This window comes from Macaca mulatta, chromosome 6, assembly GCF_049350105.2.
Source record: "Macaca mulatta isolate MMU2019108-1 chromosome 6, T2T-MMU8v2.0, whole genome shotgun sequence".
NCBI classification, from domain to species: Eukaryota; Metazoa; Chordata; class Mammalia; order Primates; family Cercopithecidae; genus Macaca; species Macaca mulatta.
The window spans coordinates 101,645,147-101,670,365 of NC_133411.1; the positions used below are offsets into that span (position 1 = coordinate 101,645,147).

A 25,219-nucleotide genomic window follows, 5' to 3' on the forward strand; every position below is an offset into this window, starting at 1 on the left:
TTCTTGTAAATTTTCTATTAAAACTAACGGAGTGATAAACAATTCTAAATATATTTTTGGTTCAATCCTTTGATGACGTCTTTGCAATAGATTCCTAGAAGTTCATTCGACTTTTTTAAAAAGTTAAAATAACACATATTATGCACAGGAGCTAACCCAAAGAAGCTGAAGTCCCATTAGACTGTGAAACTTTTCCGACGTAAATTCCATTCCTCTAGGTAGTAAGGAAAATATCCTAAATTTGTTCCCAGCCCTATTCATTGATTTCTGCATCCATTCAATAAATATCTGAGTAGCTGCTATGCATTAGACAAATGTACTGTTGGAAAGCCATTTAACCACTTTGAGACCTCATACTCTGATCCATAATAAACACCAAATGGTCTTCACAGCTGAAGACCATTTCCCGATCCTTGAAATGAAGCAGTACATATATGAATAGTATGCAGTGGGCGCTTTATAATAATTTTCTGCAGCACTTGAATCTCCCGGCTATAGTGTGATTCTGTAGCTGAAAAAAAAAGATTCCTCCCACATTAGCATTTGGTGATTTTTTTGAAATGCTTATTTAAAAATCTAATTTCTTTTCTGTAATAAATGATTTTTCGTAGTACTTGCAATCTCCATTTAATTTTGTTGCACTCTGGTGCCACCTAACGCTCATCTTCTCTGGGATATCTGTGTTTCTTCATCCTTCTATAAACGTTATTTTAAGCCTGGGTGTAACGCTACCACAAAACTTCCCTTGATTGCTTCAAAATGTTCATCTGTCACCAAGCCCTTCAAAGTTTGTTGCCACTGTTTCTATGACATCTGATTGTTTCTTCCTAAAACTTACAGATCTCTTCAAGAAATTCAACAATGATGTCAGTCAGACGGAGTTCCTTGTAAATGTTCTCTGCAATGGAGATGTACATCTAGCCAATTTATTGGGGGTGGGTTGCGCTGCCCTGGAGATACACCCATAAGGAAGCAAGGAATCAGGATTGGACAGAAGGAGAAGGTAACCCACAATGTGGTTTCAACTGAGGCCTCCTTCGGTCCTACAGGGAGCTCTGGGGCTGGGACTGCAGAGTTGCCCCAAATAGAGGCAAGAGGGCTGGGTCTTTATAGCCCCTCATCAACCAGCCACTGGCCACTTGGAGGGACATAACTTTGGGAGAGGCTGTGTCCTGAGGCCAAGGGCAATGCCTACTAGGGACACAGCTGTGAAGCCATCACAGTCCATGCCCCAGCAGCCAGGGGATGGGCCCGTCTCGAGATGAGGGGATCTGGGCAGAGACAGGTCAGCCTTCACTAACTCTTCGCCTGTTCATTTACCTTCATGAGTCGAGCAGAAATTAAGGGAATCTAACTCTTGAAAATCAATCCTACAATCCATAGACATTTTTTGATCACAGGATCACAGGTGATTTCTAAGAGCACACAGTTCATTTCAACTGTGAAATGGCTAACCAAGCCAGCACCTTTTACTCACATCTCCAAGCACAGTACGTCCCATAAGGTAAACACTCTGTAAACACCGTAAAAAGATACCAAAAGTATCATTATTCTTAAACATTACACCCATTTTTAGGAAATGAGAGGAAATCAGATATAAAAATAATATGAAAGGACCAATAATGAGATAAAGATGCCTAAATCGGTTCTCAGAACTAAAATCTGAGACAAGACTGCATGGACAGTTGTGTGCTTAGAAGATTAGAAATCAATTTAGAATATCTCTATTTGAGAAAGTGATTATCTCTATTTAACCTTGAAAAATAAATTCCCTGTAAACATAATTGTAGCAATGTAGGAAATTCTCAGTAGGATTAAAAAGTAGCTTAATTTAAAAACCTAGAAACTCAAAAAATTGTGGCTAATTAACCCCTTCAGACATTATTTTAACGAAATATCAAAACTCTTCAATAAATATAAAAAAATTAAAAATAAAGTTCATTTATGTCAAACAATGTCATCTATCCCTAATTATTCTGTATACTACTCTAAAAATTAAAAGCTTTTTTCAAATAATAGACAAATCATATATTATTCAATTTGATTTCGCATTTATGGGGCATTTACTATGTGCAAAGTGTATATAAAGCAAAGGAAGTGACTACAAGTGACTCCTGCTTAGATCTTCCATTTTAAGATGTGACAAAAAAATTGTGCAAGTGTACGAAGGCTAAGCCTTATGAAAACATTATCTATGCAGTGCGAGCAGCCTCTGACTTCCTGAACTGGGGAAAGTCCAGAGTTCATTAGGAAGCTGTGTTTACTGTCTTCATTTGCCCAGAGAAGCAATGTCACTAATGGGAGTTGGTTTGCAGATGAGATCTCCTAATGTACTTCTAGCAGCTCCAGCCCAAGTTCTTGGAGCAAGAAATTATGAGGGACAGGAGGGTGGCAGAGGAGAACATGGCAGTTTCCCATTCCCTTGCCAGACCCAGAGCCATTCTTCAGCCAAGCTATGGATCAAAGCAAGTCTGTAGTTAGCATCTCATGCCTCCCTTCCCAGGCACCTCCATTCAAAGCTCCACTAGTTTCCAGCCTCTTGTCACCTCCCCCATACTAAGTCCTTTGGCACCCATCCAGGCCCAGGTTGCTGTCACAAATTCTACAGATTGAGCTAAATCACTTCCACCCATGCCCACTGCTCAAAATTTACAATGTTCTATCCAGAAATTAGAAGGCAAGAACCTAGCTAATTCATGCTAAAGTATAAATGGTCATTCCTGAAGGCTCCAAGAGACACCAGTATAATGTTTAAAGATACCTGCTGCCTCAAAAGTGGAGATGAACGACTATCAGAAGTGATGGAGTGGAGGAGAATAAAGAATGTATATTGAGCATTGCCACATACCAGGAACTTACATTGTACCCTCATAACAGCACCATCAGGTTGGTATGTTATTCCCCCAGTTTTACAGAAAAGAAATGTGAGGTTTAGAGAGGTTAAGACTTACTTGAGTTCTGGAAGACAGTCTGCCTCCACCTCTCTTCCCCATGGGCAAAGTCAACCAGTCCAGTCTCCACCCAGGGGCAGGCAACTCTCCTAAGCCATTCTTCTCTTGCACTGTTATCTTCTCTTCTTTTTTATCGAAACCACAGATCCCCTTAAAAAACCATCTTCTTGCAAAGTGTGATGACAGGGACAGTAAAAGAAGCTGAGGCAGCAATGGGTGAACACTACTAAAGTATATTTGTATAATGAAGCTGCTTGCAAGTGGAGTGCGGATCAGGAACTGTTTATATTCTAGGCTCTGAAAGGAGGAAAAGAGGATGGTAAGTGGATTTATCCCTTGAGCATCAGTATTTACCTCTCTAAAGTATGTTTTCTAAGTTCTTTGCTAAAATTCTAGGACTTCATTAATGTGATAGCCTTTAGGTTAACTCAGTTGCTGTTATTTGTACCATAGCTAACTTTAAAACTAGTCATCTCATTAGTATGGCTTTTCAAATACTAAAACCCATTCAGGAAGAAAAGCATTAAAAATCTAGTTGATATACACTTTAAAATTCTATACTCTATGTTCATTTTATATTGAAAACACAGAAAAACAGTCTCCCTCTCCAAGGCAGTGCTTCAGACCAGCAGCTGAGTCCAGTAGCTCACAGATAGATTTTCTGGATGGCTGATTATTCATCTTCCCCACTGCTGGTGACTGACCAAACCCCACATGGGCACTGCACCCCACGTGGACACTGGAAATACCTGCCTGCCCAGAGCAATCTGATTTGCCTTTAAAGACCCGCCTCTCTCCCACTCTCAGTCCACAGTGTTTGGGTTGAATGCCCCTCACTTCTGGGTTCCAAAATACACACATAACCTGCCCAAAGCACCAACTGGCCACAGTAGACACAGTGAGGGTCCAAATCACTCCCAATGTCACTCACTCCCAAGCATGGTCTTTCCCATGGGTGGTCACAGCTGTGAGGAAGATGTGTGCCTAGAGATGCTGAGAGCCGCCAGTAGAGAGTCTGCCTGAGAGGGAAGATGTCCAAAGCCAAGCAATTCTGGGAGAAGGAAAGAAGGAAAGGTGGCAGAGGGTGGTGGGGTAAAGACAGAGACCTGACAACTGAGGCCTGGATCCAGCCTGCCCTGGATCTTTTCAGCTGTGGCCAATACACTCTCCTTTGAAGCCTAATCAAGGAAGAGTTGAGCTGCTATATCTTGCAATGAAAGGCTCGTGAACAGCCCATCCCTGATGCCTGGGCTCTGCTCCATCCATCCCATTAGACATCTCCACTCCTACCCAACACTCCTCAAATGTTCCCAGTATCATATGGGGAACTACTGTGTGCCTCTTTAGCTCCCAAGCATGGCCTAGCTGGCAGGACATGAGGAGTCAGCCCCAGCAGCAGCTCAGTCTCCTTGGCCTTCTTACACTAAGCCCAAGCTTCAGTCCAAGAGGTGCTCACATTCCACCCTCAGCTCTACCCAGCTTCCTTTTCATAGGCTGCTGCCCCAAGCAGAGAATCGGGCTTCCAGGCAAGGAGCTATAAGTTAGGCCTGTGGTTGGCTTATTTTAAAGGAAGCAATTGTTTGTGCGCCCATTTATCAAACTCCAGAGTGCACAAGCACAGATCCATATCCCTGTGAATCATCCACCTCACAGGTTTGAGAACTGCCCTCTAACAAAACTCTTTCTTCATGGTGATTTCAGACTGCAGGCTTCTACATTTTCCAGCACTTTTATAAGATGGCCATGAAATCAATGAGAAGAAGTGAACACAGAGCTGAGAGTACACTACTGCTGGTGCAAACCAGACCAATTGTTCAGGTAGTTGTCGCAAATGAGGTCATTAAGCCTCTGTATTTATCTCCCAAGACACAGGGATCCCCATGGTTTTATTTACTTAAAAGTAGAATGTCTGTGCTACCTGGTAGTGACACTTATGTTTTACGTATATATGCTACCTCCTCATCTAAGAGAAAAAATCTCTGGAGTGCAGGAGTATTGGGTTTCCAGAATCTAGAACAGATTTTCAATTTCTTATGTGTGTAGGTGGCAGTCGGCAAATGTTGACAACTGAGGAGGATAATCAGAGAGAGCTTCTATTAGATATCACAGCCTCTGGTAAAGGAATCTCGCTTCTCAAAGGCTCAGACCCAAAGAAGAGTCTCATATAAGAATGCATAAGAAGGAAACAGAAATCAACTTCTAGGAAACAGAACCCCATATTAGCAAGAAACTCCAAATTTGGGTTCCCCTCGTACCCTGGTATGTTTGGTAAATGCTGTAGGCTACAGCTTCCTTTTTATTTCTGGACACGTCTAGACCTACTCTTAGGAGGCCAGTCTACAGATTTTTCCTCCTAAAATCAATCCAAGTGCCCTGCAAGGTTCTAGGATAAACAAATATGCAGGCCATGGTTGAAATTTCAGAGACTCAAGTTTTAACTTTTATAATGCTAATGAAGCCATCTAATTTCATAAGAATTGTTACTGAGTCTTCCTTTTACCCAAGGGTATTAACTGAGAGCTCTGGAGTCCACGGATTGAAAGTCATGAGTTTCCCTCCTTGAGGAAGAATGCACAATTCTGGTTTTGTGTACATTTCGGTGGGGAAAATACCACAACCTTTGTTAGTTTCTGAAAAGGGTTTACGATACCCAAAATAGAATTAGAATTACTCTTTAAATCTGTTTACTGTTTGAATAGCATAATGTTTACTTGGTTATGACTCCAGTAAAATACTACATGAAGAACAACAACAAAAAGACTACATCGCATTTTTCCATAATAGCAAATAAAAGAATATGTAGGTTCTTGATACCCTTTTGACTTTGGCGTGGCTTCTGTCATTGAAAATTTCTACTAGATGCTATTTCCTAGTCCAGATGGCAGTAATGCTTGAGTGCTTAAAGCAGTCCATGCTCATATTGGTCACTGTAGTAGTTGGCTGGGGAGGTCAATGCAGAGATTGGCAAACCTCAGTCGGGCAGGGGTTGGTACAATTTCTGATCACTCACATTTGCTAGATGTGCTAGAATCTATACCCTGAGCGTTCACAGAAGAGCAAGTAGGCTGGCTTATGTTGCCACTTCAATTTTGATTGTGTGACAGACTACAGTCTCCATGAAATATTTTGACATTTCCTTCTTTTCCCTCCTATAACATTGCATAACAAATGTAATGGTGAGCTTTTACACACTTTAACTTTTCCTTCTTGCTTGAGAACATTGCTGCAAATTTGTTTCATAAATACGAATATTGGCTATACATGGAAATATAAAATTCAGATTTTATATCTGAGAAAATATATAGGAAAATACATAACAAATTAAATCTACTTTACCATGCTTTAGATCTGTTCAACAGAAAGTCTTCCTAATTAACCCATGCTTATGTTAACAAACAATACAGATTTTTAAATGTACAACTCCTTATAGAACGCTTTCCAAAGTTTTTCATTTTTTCCCCACCCTAACTTCAGGAAAGAAGTTGAAAACTCCTGAAAATGTATTTTTTATAATTTACAGTCATAACATCTGGATCACTGAGCTTTATCTAATTTTCATCTCTACCTAGGCTCGGAAATGTGCTGTCTAGGAGAAATCTCTCCCCTGAGCACTGATAATGAGACATTAGATTGCATTTCTTGCCTTCATTTACTTTCCAATAGTACTCAATAAAAAAGCAATAGGAAGAATGAAATGGCATGTTTTTCCAGGGGGAAAGATACTTTCATCCTCTAGGTATTTCTATTTTTGTCGACATTTTTAAAATACCATATCCTAATAGGGAAAACATAGCTCCAACCTACTTCCCTATCTCTTTACAAGACAACTTTGTGAGTACAATGTGGTTCCACACATAGAAGCAAAGGAAAGCTATTCCCAGACCAAGGACATGAAGTCTCCTGAAGATGGTTCCTCTCTTCAAGGCTGAGCATCCAGGCTCTCAAAATTGCTTCAGTGCTTGCTAAAGTCCAAAATCTCCCCAAGATCTGCAAGGTTCTGCATAATCTGGCCCCTGCCACTAATCCCAGACCCATCTCCCCCAACACACACACACCTTCTCTCTTAATCACCAAATCCCCACTGTCCAGGCAATCTTCCTCTAAGTACCTCCTGCTGTGGTTCCCTCTGCCCAGAACTGTCTGCCACATCCCTGACTTCCCTCCACCCTGAAGAAATCTGACTAACTCCTATTCATTATTTTCATTTGATCCTAAATGCTTCTTCAGGGAAACCCAATCTGATCCTCCCTCTCTCAAGATTGGGTTGAGACTACTTATTATACAATTCATTCCCATAATTCTCTGTACTTCTCTGATTTAGTTATCACAATTGTAATTGGTAACAATTTGCATATATTTTAATGTAATGGATGTTTCTTCTATAAGATCATAAGCTCTATGTGAGTAGGAACTGTCTTATTATCAAGGTATTAACAAGATACTCTGTCTACCACAACATAGATATTTCATAAATATTTGAGGAAGGGAGAAAGAGAAAGATGGTTACTAAAATCATTGGTATTTAATTGGAAGGAGATCTTCCAGCTACACATACATATCTGGGATTGGTTTATTATATAGAACATTTTAACTGCATATTCTCCCCATTCCAAGACATCTGGAAAACAGCTACAAGACAACACTCATGAGCAGATTTAGGGGATCATTCAAGGTGGTGGAAGAAGTTATAAAGTTATAGGAAATAGTCACAAACCTTCTTGGAAGGCCAGGAGGTTTGCATAGCTTCAGTAAAAGATTTGGCTGAAGGCAGCAGAATTCTCTTAAAAACTTAGGGCATAGATACATAGGAATGTAGAGGAGTTTATCTAAATAGCTTGTTTACTCATGTGGTCCTAAGACCAACCTTTGATCATCTGTGGATACATCACTGCTCTCTACTAGGGAGGTTGGCGATGTTAATCACCCTCTGGTAGTGTTTACTGGAGACCTTTGTCATTTAATCTGTACTAAATAAATGTGAACTTCACCAGCTTATCGGGACCAAAGCTGCAGACTCAGGCAGCAGATTCCCTTAGCTGCACTGACAGGCAAAATATCTGTGTCAGTGTACGTCTTTCATCCATCACTGGGTCAGGGTCTGCAGGTCAGACCCAGCAAGCAGACCTAGCAGCTTTTCAATGTTGAAGAAAGCCACCTATAACATAGCAGTTAGACTCATGAGTTTTGGAGTCAGTTCTTAGGTACAAAATCTGAGCTCTACTGTTTACCAGCTGTGTGACCTTGAGAAATGTCCTCACTTTTTCTAAGCCTCCACTGATTTATCTATAAAATGAGGCTAAGAATTCCCACTGCTTTACTGTTGTCACAAAGATTAAATGAAGTAATGTCTGCAAATCCATTAAGACAGCAACTGGCATAAGACTAAGATTTGCATGCTGATATTATCATTATTAAGAAACATTAGAAATTATGCCAAATTCAGAAGACATTATCTCATATCTTGCTTTCTCCTTGTTAAAGGAATATACCCCAAATGGACATCTTTACAAAACAATTAAGTGTTCAGAAAAGAATTTGTTTTCCTGTCCAAAGATCATAACTCCTAGACTAAATACAGAATATACAGCATTATTTTTCAGAGGAGCTTAACAACATGATTTGAAGTCATGATATGTGTATAGAACTCACAAGAAGAAAGATCTGAAAATATTCACTATGAGGTCTCAGAACCGAGCCAAAAATAAACACACCAACCCATTCTCATTCACTGGAAACTTTTCTCTAACTAATGGTGGCACCTTCCTCTAGCCTTCTCCCCAAAACTGTGGAGAGACCTACCAGCAAGGCTGGTGTTAAGGGACAGTCAGACTCAACCACAAATCACAGGTTTGGGCACCAAGCATGTATCTAGCACTAGTGTGGTAATGTGGCCTCACCAATGGTGAAGCAGTGGGTAGCCTGGAAATTATGGCTTTGGTAGTAATCAGATGTCTGTCAATATCTAGCTTTGTCACTTACTAACTATGGACAAAACCAGGACTGCCAAAAAGTTACTTAGCCTCTCTAAGAATTTCCCATACATAAAATGCAACTAACAATATCTATTTGTCGAAACTGCTGTGAAGTTTAAGTGAGACAATGTACATAATCTATAAATGTTTCTTTGAGATGCTGTATATAGAATGCCTAAGAGACAGATATATTTCATTTATTTCCCCTAAAATCATGCCTTTCAGGGGAGAAGAAAGTAGAATGATAGAAACAAGATGAGGCTATAGAATATAGGAAATGAAAAATTATAGAACTTTTAATGTATAACATATGTCTAATAATAGTATCAATAACAAAAATAATGATGGTGATTTAGTGGGGTGCCTGGTAAGGAATAATTTTTTTTTTTTAAGTAGAACTGTCATTTAAAAGTTTCTAGTTACTTGGGATTATATTTTCCTAAGCTGGGTTCCTCAGGCACAACCTACTTTAGGCAGCCTATTTTGTAGTGTTTAAAGACACAGACTCTGGTGACATAGACCTGGGTCCATCATACAGATGTATAACTTTGGGCAAGTCAGTTAATCGCCTGTGGTTCAGTTTCCCCATTTGGAAAATGAAGAAGACATCAACCTAAGTGTTGTAGTAAATAAATCAGTTAATATATATACAATACTTAGAATAATGCCTAATACATAATGTTATATATGTATAGCTATTATTAATATCAGTTATGAAGTGTCATTTTAAAATGGAACCGGGTAAGAAGCTCCACATGTTGGTTGGCCTCAGGCCAGAGGTGAGATGGCACAACTGAGCAAACAGAGCCCAGCTCAGGGTAGGGGAGGAACTCGTCAGCAAGTCAGACCTCACCTAATGCAGCTTTAGAAGATGGACTGCAGGCCGGGCATATTGACTCATGCCTGTAATCCCAGTACTTTGGGAGGATGAGGCAGGCAGATCACTTGAGGTCAGGAGTTCGAGACCAACCTGACCAACATGGCGAAACCCCATCTGTACTAAAAATACAAAAATTAGCCAGGTGTGATGGCAGGCGCCTGTAATTCCAGCTACTTGGGAGACTGAGGCAGGAGAATCGCTTGAACCCAGGAGGTGAAGGTTGCAGTGAGCCGAGATTGCACCACTGCACTCCAGCCTGGGCGACAGAGCAAGACTCTCTCAAAAAAAAAAAAAAATTCATATTGTGATTTAACAAAAGTTAATTCAAAGACAGGGTAGTAAAGAGCAAGCCCTACCACAATAGATAACACAATAAATATGTTCGTGTACACTTACGCAAAAGCAGCTCACGCAACACATTTCTGGCACCAAATACAAATGAAATTGTCTGAAACTCACATCAGGCATATACTCCTAGAAAAAGAATAGATTTTAAAATATGAAATGGGCATTTGTAAATACACCATTCAGGATATAATCCAGATATAATTAAGAGGATGAAGAAAGTAATAAAATAGTGTAAGAAATGTTTTTCAAATAGAGCCACTGAGAGGCATTAGCATGGCAACATTAACAGAAAATAAGACATTACACTAGGCAGCCACCCACCACACAGGAAGGCTCTGCTGTCTCAGACCAATTTGTTCCTAATTCAGTTATTTACCAGCTCTCATTCTGAGGTGATCTCAAAAAATGAGATTCTTGTGATTATGGGAATATATCTTGTGATTATGGGAATATATTTTTATGATCCTAAAAGTATTTCCCTTCCTCAAATTAGAAAAAAAAATGAACTATATCAATAGAGAAACTCACCAAAATGCCTCCCTATTTTTTACCTGTAAGGATCATTTTGTGAGAGTTAAGTCAGGCCATGCTTGAAAACACTAATGATTGATATTATTGTGATACCTGGGTTTGAAAGGATTAAGGGAATAATTCAATGAGTGCTCTCCCATGGTGGCTATAAATATGATATACACTTATAGGAGAATGACTATCCTACTGAAGAAAAGGCATTCCTTATATATCATAGCTTTAATATATATTATATTATATATAATATAAGCAAAACATTATATATAATATATATTTTTATATGGCACTCTTTATATTTATATATATTTTAAATTCAAAGTAAGATTATTCATTTCCTTTGTAGAACACACACGATAGTGGTTTACTAACCACAAATGCCATCTTCCAATTGTTTTTTCTCTTTTGCTGAACTAGTTTTTGTGCATCTATTCAGACTAGATAAACTAAAGCCATTTGTAAAGATTATATCATCATTTAAATGTAATACTATTACTTTATTACTATTAAAGTGGATGATTAAATTTAGAAGTGGAAGAATGCTGATGTTCTTCTGGTTATCTTTGACTCCAGTGAAAAATATCATATGCATGAAAGAGTAGGCACGTGCATAAACCATGCCTGGTAAAGGTATCCTCTGTGTGTGTGCATACATGTGTGTAAGGCATATATCAAAGCAACACAAAATGTCACAAACATCAAAGGAGTCAATTATTAAAATTTTGCCATGAAAAAAGATATTTTATAAAAGCTACTAATAAAAAAAATTGCCTGACTGTCCTTTCTTTATTTTCCCTGCTCATTTTCTAAGCAAAGAAAGAAAACTGATACTATAGCTGAAAGGTAAGCCAGAGGGCACAGAAGGAAGAGCCAAGACCTAAATAATATACCGCCTGGATAGTCCCACAACACAGTTCCATAGGCTAATCATCCAATTTATCCAAGTCATCCAAGATATACAAAGTTATCCAAGTCATACAAAGTTATCCAAGTCATCCAGGTTATACAAAGATTCTCCTATGGCAAATTGCATATAATTCTTCCTCATTCCTGGCAAATGCCCAGTAGGAAAAACTTGAAGTCAAAGAAAGTGAAAATGCCAGATAAATAATAGGTATAAATACACTTCAAAATGCTTTGTCTTTCTTGAAAAGCCCACAGGCAGAGAGCATGCGGCCTGAGAAATTCTGCCAACTGCAGGTCTCCCTCCCATCTCTGACTATTCCCTTCTGTCTTATTCTGCTGATTCCCACAGAGAAAGCAAGGAAATAACAAAAGCATCAGCCTGAGTGTAGAACATTTTGCTGCATAGTGGGCCAAAGGGAGCAGAGAGAGGCTGAGGGGATGACTCAAATGGTCAAGTCTTTTTTTTTTTTAATTGAAACTCTGTTGAGTTCAACTGGTGTATATACAAGGCCAGACAGGACCAGGCAAAGTCACAATCACAGCCAAACCCCATTACTGTTCCTCACCTGAAGCTTCCTGTAAAAGTAGAGGAAAGCAAAGAAGAAAAGAGAAGGTGCAGCCCATGTCTACTTCTCAGCTAGAGACACGTGGTCCCTGCTGATTTGGGGGTTTGGCCCCGCAGGGCACAGGAGGCAACTGTTCTGTGGCGACCCAGAGCTTGTCTCTAAAATCACTTCCAATCCCAAAAGATATTTTGGAAAACACTTGGAGTTCCAGTGTGGTGTGGTGAAAATACTATTCAAAAGCAACTATAAAAATAGCTAAATTATTCTTATATCAAAATCAACTTTACATTTCAATATAAGAAAAAGAATCAGATATGGCCTAAGAGTATGGATAGAATATCATTTCTATTTTGAGAGAATATCTTTTGGCAGTTTGCAGAAATGGACCATTTGCCACGCACAGATCAGCCTTGCACAGGAGAGAGGATGCACTTTTAACACATTTGCAGCACACTACCTTGATCAAGAATCAAAATTTCCAGCAGAGCCCTTGGATCCCAACCTCCTTCATTGTAACTATTTCTCCAAATATGTAGCCACTCTGGCATCAAGCACCATAAAAATTCAGCTAACAGGTATATGTAGGAGGTGTTCTTGTTTTGTCTGATTTTTAAAACTAACATGTTTTACCCTTTCCTTTGCTCTATTAACACTCACTACTTTCAGTGCCTGATACTACACAAAAAAGAGAACCATTTTATTCTGAAGAACTCAAAATAACTTAAAGAATAGGAGTTATTACAGTAAATAGGTGACAATCTGACACTTAGGAGCCTGGCACCCTCAGCCATTCTGCAGAAATGCAAACCCAAAACTCAACTCCCACCCAGGGAAAAAAATATATATGTTTCAACAAAAGCATCTCTGAACAGAACTAGGAAAAATCAAAAACATAAGGAAAGGGGAAAACATGCTGTGATGAACTCTTTCTACTCCCCCTTCCCTGAATATTCAGCCAAACCCCTGATCCCTCTTTCCATCTGTCACCAAGGTCAGAGCACAGCCCAATTGCAGGCTCTCACTGAGATTACTGAGGCCTCCTCATGGTCTCCTGTTTCCACGCCAGCTTCTCCCTCCTAAGGCTCAGGATGACCCAGTCACTACCCTGCTCAATTGCCTCCAGGGTTGGAGAGTACATGTCTCAGCCCTGATATCTGGCCACCCTTTCACTCTCATCTTTATTCGCATTACCCCTATGCCCACACCCTAGATTTCAGTCCCGCTACTGACTTCCTATTTTTTGCATACACAGGACACTTATTTGCCTTTGTGCTTAGTCAACAGTCTGTCACCATTTCCCTATGTCCAAATCCTAATCACACTTCAAAACTAGGAAGTGGCCGCCAGACAGAACACCCTCAAACTGTGGCCACCAAGTCTACAGACCTCCTTGCATCAATGTCCACACTGTCTCCTTCCATCTGCAATGAAAGAGGGGTGCTTCTTCTGGCTGAAGGCTAAGGGAGACCTCCCTCCCATGGCCTGTGGGACCCACCCCAACACATGTACTTAGGAACTTTATCCCATCAATTATCCCCCTTTCTCCTTTATCTTTGACCTCTCCCTCTCCATAGGCTCCATCAACTCACTCAAGGTATCTCCATTTATAAAAACCTTTCCATGGCCCGTTTCTAACACTTTCTCCTTCTCCCACTACTGCTTTCTTTTATCGTCTGTATAGAGCCAAAGTGCTTGGCCACTCTCCCTGTCCCCACCCCCACAATTTCCACATACCCCCAACCCACCGCATTCTCACCTGCATCCCACCACTCATTTCTCCCGGCTGGTCACTCATTTCTCCCGGCTGGTGAACTCATCCCATTAGTCTGTAAAAGGTATTGACACCTACGTGTAGTATTGGTACCTACATGTATTGCCCCAGACAATACATGCTTAGCACTTGCCCAGCACTTGGGGGAAGGGGAAGTGGGGAAGGGAGAAACCAGATATGACCTCTCTGAGTCAGAAGTTCAAACTGACAGCTAAATTCATGCCAGAGATATATTTTATTTAACCTATGATGCTTTTAAAAATATATGATTTATCTGACAAAAATTCAGGAATCTAAAGACTTCACACAAAAATCTGGGATTTGGCTTCTATTAAAGAATCTAGAAGCTCTGGCAATACAGTTTCTTTCCCGGGTGCCAGTAATCAGCTGAGAAGCAGTTGCTCCTTCAAGGGGGCAGGGGTTCCCTGGTCCACCACGGCCCCACCAAACCCTCTTGGCCCCTTGTCTTTATTTTGGTGACCCCTGTGGGCATTGGAGTTTGGAGTTTGAAATCCCTGCTTTAGATCATTTGCATCCAATAAAAATACAAGTATGAGACACATATGTAATTTTACTTGTAAAATGAGCTTTAATATATTTAATTGAACCTAACATATCCAAAATGTTATCCCAACATGCAATCAATATGAAAAGTTTACTAATGGGATATTTCATATTCTTTTCTTTGTACAAGTCTTCAAAATTCAGTGTGCATGTATGCATTTTACACTTATAGCCCCTCTCAATTCTAACTAGCCATGCTTCCAGAGTCCCATAGCAAAATGTGGGGAGCGGCTGCCACATGGAACAGCACATCTCTGGATGCTAAATGGTTCGTTACAAGAAGCAGATCTTGCAAGCAGAGAAAGTCAGGATGAGAAACAATATTAAGGAGAAGGAAGAAAGCAGGCAGGAAGGACTAACAAAGTGGGTGTGGATGTTAAAGACTAGGCATGTGAGATGTTTAAAATTAGAAGGGAAAAGGGCAAGGACACAGAGACAATGAACCATGCTCAGTGAAAAATCTGCTCTAGTCTAGTCCTCCACGGGAGAAAAACATCCTTTATAAGCAAATGCAGTTGATGGGCAATGCAAATTTTCTGGAGGGAGGATTTGGGGGTTTTTTTTAACTAGGCTCAGCATTAGACAGGAGGGGTCAATGTAAATATCACCTGGCCACCTGTCTGAACTCCACTTCACACACTTGGTATTTAAGAGACAGCAGAATGAACCAGGCTAGTGAGGACAAGATTCTTGGTCAATATTGGGATTATTTATTATTATTATTATTATTATTATTATTATTATTATTATTGACGGAGTTTCACTCTTGTCTCCCAGGCTGGAATGCAGTGGCGCTATCTCAGCTCACTGCAACCTCTGCATCCCAGGTTCAAGCGAGTCTCCTGTCTCAGCCTCCCGACTAACTGGGATTATAGGTGTCTGCCACCACGCCCGGCTAAATTTTGTATTTTTAGTAGAGACAGGGTTTCACCATGTTTCCCAGGCTGATCTTGAACTCCTGACCTCAGGTGACCCACCTGCCTCGGCCTCCCAAAGTGCTGGGATTGCAGGCATGAGCCACCGCGCCCAGCCAATATTGGGATTTTAATCTGAGTCATGGCTGGGAGTAAAGGGAAGATAAGAGACTTTCTTAAATAATGGGTTTGGGATGCAGGAGAAGTGCAGGTACAAAAAACAGGTCAAGGAGATGGGTCAAGGAGAAGTAGCAGTGAAGAAGGAAGGAGGGTATCTTGAGCCAAGATCCAGGCAGAATTCAAGACTCAGAGGCATAGCTAAGTGAGGATGTGTAGGCAGGAATCAGGAATCCAGATGTGTGGGTGCAGTGTCAGAGGCCAGAAAGGGAGACTTGGGTGCAAAAAATGGATACCCAGAGTCAGAGTCTAATACCAAGAACTATATCCTTCACCCGGAGACCTCAGAAATAGGATACTTTTCCATCCTCCACGGGAACACAATATGGCAGTCACTTAGTAGGTGCCACATCCTCCCTTCACCAGACTTTAATTCTGGTTCTTTTCTGCCCAAGAATCAGAATTAAAGTCTAGGCTGGCAAAAGCCAAGCTACCAACTGGGGGAAGAGGGGAACATCAAATATATCTGCCTGGCTTAAAAGGACTTGGAATCGAGAAGGCAATAATATCATTTCACAAACATAAAGCGATTTTGAAGCTTTTCCAGAGGCCTTATCTCTGAACAGTTCTAGCCCATCCATTCATCCCTTCATTCATTGTCACCACTTATCGAGTAGTCTTCCCCTGAACTGTTTTACAATACCGATTCACCAGGTCAGTTGTACTAGGGCTTGCCAAATTCTATGCCAGCAGAGCTGGCAAGGCAAGTGAAGGTGGTTCAGGCTTAAGCAAAATAGGTTCCTACTGTTAATGCTGAAGAGGCCTTTCTAAATGAACCCAGTGGGATTACGAGGATACAAAGATCCTAAGATGTCCAGAGGTCCACTTGCCTACATTTGTTGTAATTTTCCAAATTGGCTAGCACCCAAAAGAACAGGAAATAAGGCTGGTATAAAATATCTCGAAAAGACTTCACTGAAGAGAAGAAAACTGTTCTCTCAAGAAGACACTAGGCAGGACTTTTAAATCTCATTATATTACAAATACAGTTTTCCATACTGCACCCATACTTCATCTAAATACAAATATTTGGAGACTTTAGGGACATTGTGGCCTGATATTCTGCCAGAAAAAAAAAAAGTTTCTAATGATAACAAACTGCTACATATTAGAGGGGAAAATGTATTTGGATAAAATCTTGAATTGTTAGGGATAGTAAACTTCTCACTTCTGATTCATAAAAAGCACTATGAGTTAGAAGAAAAGGTTGATGGTGAAAAGCAAATTAAAATGGCACATAAAGTTAATGATATAGAAAAAAGCTGTATCTTCAGTGGTGCCAACAAATCAAAATTTACAAAAACTGTAAAGACTATTTGTTAAGTGAACAAATGACTTGAGAAAAGGGTGCCTCTTCTTTGATTCAATAATTAGCTTTACAGAAAGGTAAGCATGTCATAAACAGGTATGGTTTATACTCTAGTTTTATAAAAACATCCACGCTTATATAAAGGAAGTTGTAGGATAATATCTACTCATTCACATTAAACAAACAAGCAAAGTCCAGAATGCAAATAATGACCCTCAGTTATCAAGAAATGGTCTTATTTAGGATGCTTGACTTACTGAGGCAGGGAAATATGTGATTTTTAGTAAGTTTTCCAGTAGCAAAAAGCAATTAAAGCAAATGTTTCAAAAAATTATTTTCAAGCCAGGCGCAGTGGCTCATGCCTGTAATCCCAACACTTTGGGAGGCCGAGGTGAGTGAATCACCTGAGGTCGGGAGTTCGAGACCAGCCTGACCAACATGGAGAAACCCCATCTCTACTAAAAATACAAAATTAGCCAGGCATGATGGCATATGCCTGTAATCCCAGCTACTTGGCAGGCTGAGGCAGGAGAATTGCTTGAACCTGAGAAGCAGAGGTTGCGGTGAGCCAAGATTGCGTCATTGCACTCCAGCCTGGGCAATAAGAGCAAAACTCCATCTCAAAATATATATATATATGTATATATATATTTTTTCTGCTTACCTAAAGCAGATGTCTGCTACAATATTATAAATAGATATAGACCAAAAAGAAAAAATATATATAACCTAACTTCTAAATCTGCAGATTTTGTCAACGCTTATAAAGTTATACAGACATATTATTTATACTCCATTAACCAGGATTCGTAAATGATTTAATAAGCATTATGATCAAAGAAATCATATTACATGTTTCCTTTAGATATCAAAAATATATTCTTAACCTTTATTTTGTGAAATCATTTTCAAACAGTGAGGTAAAAGAAAGAGGAAGAAGAAGGTTCTATTTTTAAACGAATCTGCTAATCCCATTTTTTTCCCTCAACATAACATATTCATTCTTCATAGTAATGCATACATACTTGCTAAAAATAATGTAAGATTTTTTTTCATTGCTGTATAAAATTGTAACGTCACCAATACTACCTTGATTAGTCATGGGCTACTTTTTCCAACACTGCAAGTAACATAGTTCATATCCTAAATTAAATAAGAAGGACTGGCAAAGTACCCTGTTAATTTTTTTCAACCACACACTTATTTGTAATAGCAGCAATTGCAAAAGTTCAGTATACTCTCCAATAATAATAACAAGCACAACAGCAATTGCTAATGTTTATTGAACACTTGCTATAGTTTAAGCCAATCTCTCATAACATCTACATGTTAACACTTCCATTTATGCAAGATTCATAGTTCAACTCAAATTTGCCAGATACGTATTATAGCAAGTAAAGGTTAAAGGGAAATATGTCATCCTCTTTACTCCCTTCCTTTGGAATAAGCTGATGATCGCAGCACTTTTCATGAATGCTATCGCACATCAAACTCCACTTTCCACCCTGCTCCAAAATGTCCTAAGGTCTCATCCAGCCTCTCTCACTTTCAATCTGAAAGGGGTCATTTCTGAAGCCAGACCAGTATAAAGATAAAAACATTGTTTTAGGGGCTGGATTTTTATACTAGTTTTCTTCAGTGACTTTAGTCATTTATAATAGAAAATATGTTTTTAAATCTGTGCCTTCTTTAAGGTGGAGTTGTATTCTTTGAAGTCATATAGTAAAAACACCTGAAAAATTGCAAAAACCCACCCAAGTCACATTTTCGAATCATTTTGCTAAACATGTACTTTATTTAAAAGCTCAGATAATAAAGCAAGATATACTTCATGTATAGACTTAATTGTAGGAAATATTTTTTACACTTTTTATCGGGGCTTACAGATATGTTTTAGGAATCTTATCCCAATGAATAGATTCCTCTTGCTATGTTTTAAAACATACCTAACATACACTGAATAATTTTCCTACTTCTTTTCAAAAATAGTTTCTCCTTTGTGAAAGCAATTTTAACAAAGTTTATTTAAAGAGAAAAAACTAAAAGTTCAGCATTCATAAACACTACATGCTTTTGTTAAAATACTAAAAAAATGCAACGTATTCATTCCTCACTCTTTATCTTAAAATACTGACTTTCTGATCCTAGCAAAACATAATTTTAGTAACTCGTCAAGGCAGAATACATAAAATTGGCATATTTTTGATATGCACACAAATTGAGAAAGCATCTTTTCCAACTGTGTTGCAGAAAATGAAATGCATCTGGTATGACAATATGGCCCAACACGTGAACTAGAATCAGTGGGGAAAAAGGGATTTTTTTCCTTATTCTCAAAACAGAACATTTGAAATAACGCACATCCCCCAATAGCAAGGCATTATTAAGTCTGTTAGTACATATTGCAAAGGTATATTTGGCTAATGAAAACACAATAGCAAGAGGACCAGCAGGCACATGGAAAGTAGCCTGGTTTGTTCACTTTTACTCATATATATCGGTGACTCCCAAATCTCTTTCCCCAGCCATCCAAACCGATTTTGTTTTCTTTGCTTTTGCTTAACATCTCTACCCACTGTCAGAGTACGTGCACATATGTTGTTGGGGCCTCGTGCTGGGCTAGGGAGGTGGAGACGTGGAGAGTGTGTTGGAGAACATGGCTTATGCCAGGATCAAGCAGAGAACAAGAGAAAAAATTAAACAATTTGCCTATTTTTGCAATAAATTTTATTTCTGCCTTGAAAGAACAGTCTTTTCATCTAGGCACTCTAAAGATGTATTAAATGCTTTTATTGTGTTACTTTCTTGAGTACTGTGCTTGTGAACTGGGAATAAAGCTGAAATCTGTATGTGCTACACACCCCTTCCCCATGCCCAGGTCTCTTTGGAGATGAGCTGCTGAGAGAGTAAGGAAAGATCTCTGAGATATTCAGGAAGCTTGGAAGAGTGCTACAAAGTTAAGCTGACTTCTGGGCAGCTGAATGAGTCCCCTTCCAGTTCCAGGTTCCAATTCCATTTCTTCCTCTTCCCCATTCAGAGGTGAGCCAAATCTTCTCTTTTACATTGGTCATAGAGTGCTGATGAAAGTCGTATTTGTGACTCATTACAGAGAAATCTCTCCACTTCTTAGAGAACACGGCACCATGAGCAGCAGACACTAGGGACCAAAAATGGTATCTCTTTCTGGGACTGTGTCTGGTATCGGGCAAGTCCCTCAGGTTTTACCATTCTGTCTGCCTATATCCCTTCTTTCTCTTATTTTCTGAAAGATATTTTAGCTTTTCTATTTCTCTTATGTCTACGTCAAAATGCTGATTCTCTGTAATGAAAAGCTTCTTCAGAGTTACAGATCACGATAATCTCATTTGTAAATGTGACAAAATATATATGCAACAATGCATCACAGAACAAATTACAAATTAAGATAGGTAATCCATCATAGAATTGATTGTATATAGGGATGGGGAAAAATCTCCAGAATACACGTAAACTTGCAAGGCTCTAGTTTCATCAGTAAGACCAAAATCATCTAAAAAATGGAACAACTTCTAAAAGTTGTCAAACGTAGCTGTCATAATGGAAAAAGATTCTGGAGACTGACTTGAGTACAAAACCTCTCTCTGTCATCTACTAACTACGTGACCCTGGAAAGCTTATTTAACCTATGTGAGCATTGGTTTACTAATCTGTAAAGTGACCGTGGGGGTTAAACTATATCAGGCTATAAAATGCCCAGCATATGATGAAGGTGTACATAATAGTGTTAGTTTAGTATCTTCTCCAGAATAAGTTTATATCTTTTGTATACAAAATTCATACTTACATAGTAGTGTTTTCTTAATAAAGATTGGTAGTTTCAGAAAACTTTATGGCAAAAAGGAACATAAAAATTCAGAGTTATCTATTTTTGCTTTGAAAATGTCTTGGGTCAGTGAACTGCAATGTGATTTAGTAAGTTAACATTCACAGTAACATGATATATACCTTCCAAAATAATTCAATTATTATCTGTTGTTCTATTATCCTTGATAGTGAAAGAAAAAAAATATAAAGGTCCTCAACTCTGAAATTCTTATACATTAGGATTATGTACACACTCAAAAATCAATACTTCCTTTAATATATAGTATTCATCTATACTGAATTTAAAACATTCTTCTAAAAACAATGATCACTTTACTTTTAAAACCAAAAACAGGGGCTCTATTCACACTTTCAAGATGACAGGAAAGGTAAATGTATTTAGTCTTTTTTGTCACTATTATCTCTACTTACTCTTCTGCGAATAAAATCTTTTTCTGGATCATCAGGTGTTTGCTTACTGCAAGCAATATTGTTTATTAAGGAACAAAACATATTCATATTCTGGTTTATTTGCTGAAGCTACACTAAGAAATCAGTCCATTAACTCTAAAAACTTTCAATGGAAAGCCTATCTATTCCTGTATCTTACCCTTCAAAACACAGCCTGATGGTTCTTTGTAGCTGAGCTTTTAATCTACTAATAACTAAAGTTTTAATGTAAGTGTCATTCATCTAACATAATGAATCAGAGTCAAAACAATGAGAAAGTTTAAATAAACTAAGATGTATTGGGAGAAAAATGTTCTTTAGGTGTCTGGCAGAGTGAAACGTCCAAAATATTTTCTAGAATTAAAATGATTTGATAGACATTTACAAAAACAGCAGTGCCTCTTTGAAACTGAGGGAGTAAAAACAGCTATTCAGCGGGACGCGTTGTGGGCCCCACACATAAAATTTCTCGTAAAAGCACTTTAAAAAACCTTGACTCTTGTCTGAGCAGTCAACATGATGTATAAAGCAGTATACTTTAAAAGCAAGTGCTTCAGGTGACTATTAAAACTTCAGAAGGCTCATAGGAGCATACGCATTTGACTAACTGGGAGGAGACGCTCCCGCTGTCCACTTGAAGGGCAGTGATCCACTTGCAACAGGAAGGTTTAAGAAAGGGGTGCCGGAAAATGAGCAGACCTGCGCTGATGCTTTCCCTGGCACAGGACCTCACATGTGCCATAATTTACCTCTCCACGTCTCTACTTCTTCCTGCCAGCCATTTGCTTCAAATGGTGCCCCTCCACACCACCACACATGGTTGTAATTGTTTTTAAGTTATTGGGTTAGTTTTTTCTTTTGCCAAGATGAGACTTGGCTGGATATCTCCTTCCAGGAGACCTCTAAAGAGTACCCACTTTAGATCTAACTTTTCATTGACTACTCAGAAAGCTTCTGGTGACAGGTATCATTTCTATCAAAAGCAAAGTCCGGGTGCAAGTCAGAACTCTTTCATCTTTGCTAAACTACAGCGAGATGTTTTCTTTCCACCGTTTCATGTACTTAGAATTAATAGCATTTCCCCTCCCGCCTCCCGGCCCCCGCCCCCCCTCCCCGGGTTGTGAACGCCTGAAGCTGGAGGCGTGGCCCCGCGCACCTTGTCTCGGGCCGCGCCAACTGGCACTCACCTGGCTGCTGCCGCGCTCCTCGCCCGTCTCCGGGGCCCGAGACTCCGCGGGACTCCGCGCCGGCTCTGTAGGAGGAGGCGGCGGCTCCAGCAGCTGCTCCAGGCAGGCGGTGCCCGGCAAAGAGGAGCTCTTCTGATGGCACAAGTGCGCCCCAGGGCCCCGATGCCGTTCACCCTCATCTCGGGCGCGGTCACCCCTCGGGGGAGGCTGGGGCGAGGAGGACAGGGAGGATGAGGCGGAGGAAGAGGAAGGAGCTGAGTCTGGGGAGCGTCCGCCAGGAGGCGTCCCTCCCGCTGCTCCCGTGGCCACCGCGGGCCCCTTTCCGGCGGGGAGCAAATGCTCGCGGATCCGGCGGCGTAGCGTGGACCCCTGCTCTGCTCTGCCGGTGCCGCGGGGCTCTAGGGGCTCCGGCGAGGAGCAGCACAGGTTGGGCTGCGAGGAGGAGAAGACTCGGTCCAGCACTTGCTTCCGCTTCTTGAAGCCGCTCCACCTGCTGCCTGCACCACTCCCGCCGGCCGGTGCGTCCCGTGTGCCCACCGGGGGTGGCGGGGAGGGCGAAGGGGTGTCCGCAGTGCGGCGCTCCGGACCCCCCGCGCGCCCGCCCCCGCCGCCCTTGCTCCTGCCCACCCCCAGTTGCAGGTTCTTCCAGAGCCGGGCCTGGAAGGAGGAGGACGCCGCCGCCGGCTCTGGCTCGCCCGCCGCGGCAGCCCGGGGCTCCATCCTCCACCCCCTGCTCCTCCTCTCCCCTCCTCCTCCTCCTCCTCCTCCTCCTGCTTTTCCTCCTCCCTCTCCGGCTGCGCCTCCTCCCGGGTCCCCGCGGCGGTGGCGGTTGTGGCGGCGGCGGCGGCGGGCGCAGCAGCAGAAACCGGGAGTGCCCAGCGACTTCAGGCCAGCTCGGGGGAAAGAAGCGACCGCCGCCGCCGAGGCTCTCTGGCCTCGGGACTCCGGTACCGCCTCTTCCTCCCGCACCTGCTGGGGTGGGCTGGAGCCGTCACCGAATCCCGGCCGCCGCGCCTGCAAAGTTTCTCGCTGGAAGCTCCGCGGCTCCAGTCCACTGGCGTCCCCCAGGCCGTGCCCTGGCTCCCTCTTCTCGCTGGCCGAGCTCGGGAAGCTGCACGCACCGGGGCGTGCGCGTCCAGCTGCGCCAGTGACCGCACCCGGCGCCCTCTGGGCAGCACCTGTCAGCGGCGGGGGCGGCTGCCTCCAAACTGGGCGCGCACGCGGCTCACACAACACGGCGCGTCTGGCTGGAGACTCCGGGGACCAGCAGCCCCCCTGGGGCGCCCCGGGACCATCCTCCAGCTCCTAGGTGGGAGGGCCGGTAGGAGCCGGGTGGAGCTAGGTAGGGCCCAAAGCCAGCTTGCTCCCTAGGATCGGGCCACAGTTGCCCACGCAGCTTGTTGTGCGCTGGCCGCTGGCCGCGCTGGCGATCGTCTGGGTCCGATGAAGCGAGCTGGAGTGGAGACTATGAGCCCTCGATGGGTCTCGTGGGGGTGCCGAACGTCCACTCTGAGCAATGAACCCGACGGAGTTCTAAGGCTGAACACGTCTGCCCCCGCCCCGTTGCGCGCCCTGGGTCCAAGACGAGAGTTTAATTTCTTCTGTCTTGACTTCATCCCCATCCACCCCTCCCTTCTCTTTATTTGCCTCTGCACTGGTCTCTTATGATCAGGATCTAGCATTTCCGGAGTCTGACGATAAAGCCAGCCCTTAAGTTGCAGGGAGTTTACGGTGGACTAAGATGGGTGATGCGCACTGCCTTTCATCCGATTCGGCACGCAGAGAATCTTGTTCATTTCATTCAAGCGCATTTTTTCTTTGGTTACTTCATTTGCTTGTTGCAAGGCAAATGGAAAAGGCTTTTTAGCTCATTCAGACTTTGCTTCTCCCAAAGCTGCTCAGTCAGGGTCTTCTGATCCTACTAGGAGAGACTTCTGAAAGGCCAGCCAACACAATGCCTCTTTCGTCCTCCTAAATGTGGAAAACGGGAGAGTTCCCTAAGCTGCAGCAGCACAGTCTTGTCTGGCTAGCAGTGTGCTTTGGAGGTGTTATCAACCTAAATTTTTTGTTTTGTTTTTCTTACCTTTATAACAAATATTTATTAAGCACCTACTATGTACCAGACACTATGCTGGGCCCTGGGGATGCAGCTGTGAACAAGGCATCAGGGTCCCACCCACATGGAGCTTATTGTGAGGAAGAGGGTTGGGAGGCGATGTCAGACGATAAACAGAATTTCTAATATTGAAAAGTCCCATGGAAACAGTTAAGCAGGGTACCACATAACAGTGGCTATAGAGGAAGAGCTTCCAGACAAAATGCAGGACACCCAATTAAACTGACTTTCAGATCAACAATGAATAATGTTAGTATATATATGTCCCAAATATTGATTGCATGGGACATACTTACACTAAAATACTGTTATTTATCTGAAATTTAAATTTAGCTGGGTGTCTTGTGTTTTTGTTTGCTAAATCTGGCAACCCCATATGGAGATATTTTTGGTTTTTTACATTATGTGTACAGGGAGAGTCTCTCTGAGAAGATAAAATTTTGAGTTAAGACTTAATGAGGACCGAGAACCAGCTATTGACGGATCTGACTGTAGAATATCAGGTAGAAGGAACAGCAGATACAGAGGTCCTGAAGCAGGAAGCAGCTTGGCTAGGCATGTTCAAGGACAGATGGATACCACTCCAAATAGAGTAGAGCAAGGTGGGTGGGGTTGGTAAGAGATGCAGTGAAACAAAAGGTCAGCTAAGCGAGTGGGTCCTATAGCCAGAGTGAGAGTTCATGGTTCCTCTAAATGAAATGGGGAAACATTAGAGGTTTTTTTTTTTAATCGTGAGG

At 41.5% G+C, this 25,219-nt stretch overlaps 1 protein-coding gene across 4 annotated transcripts in view; it reads right to left on the bottom strand.

Annotated features, from left to right (window-relative positions):
* MCTP1 (multiple C2 and transmembrane domain containing 1) overlaps positions 1–23,295 on the bottom strand; it is a 596,052-nt gene extending 572,757 nt beyond the window's left edge. For all 4 annotated transcript variants that reach the window (XM_015140441.3, XM_015140440.3, XM_028850075.2 and 1 more), the window contains exon 1: positions 22,367–23,295. In XM_015140441.3, coding sequence (XP_014995927.2) covers positions 22,367–23,086 — 720 coding nt within the window. In that variant the 5' untranslated portion in view covers positions 23,087–23,295. The remainder of the gene's footprint in view (positions 1–22,366) is intronic.
* Positions 23,296–25,219: the final 1,924 nt, after the last annotated feature.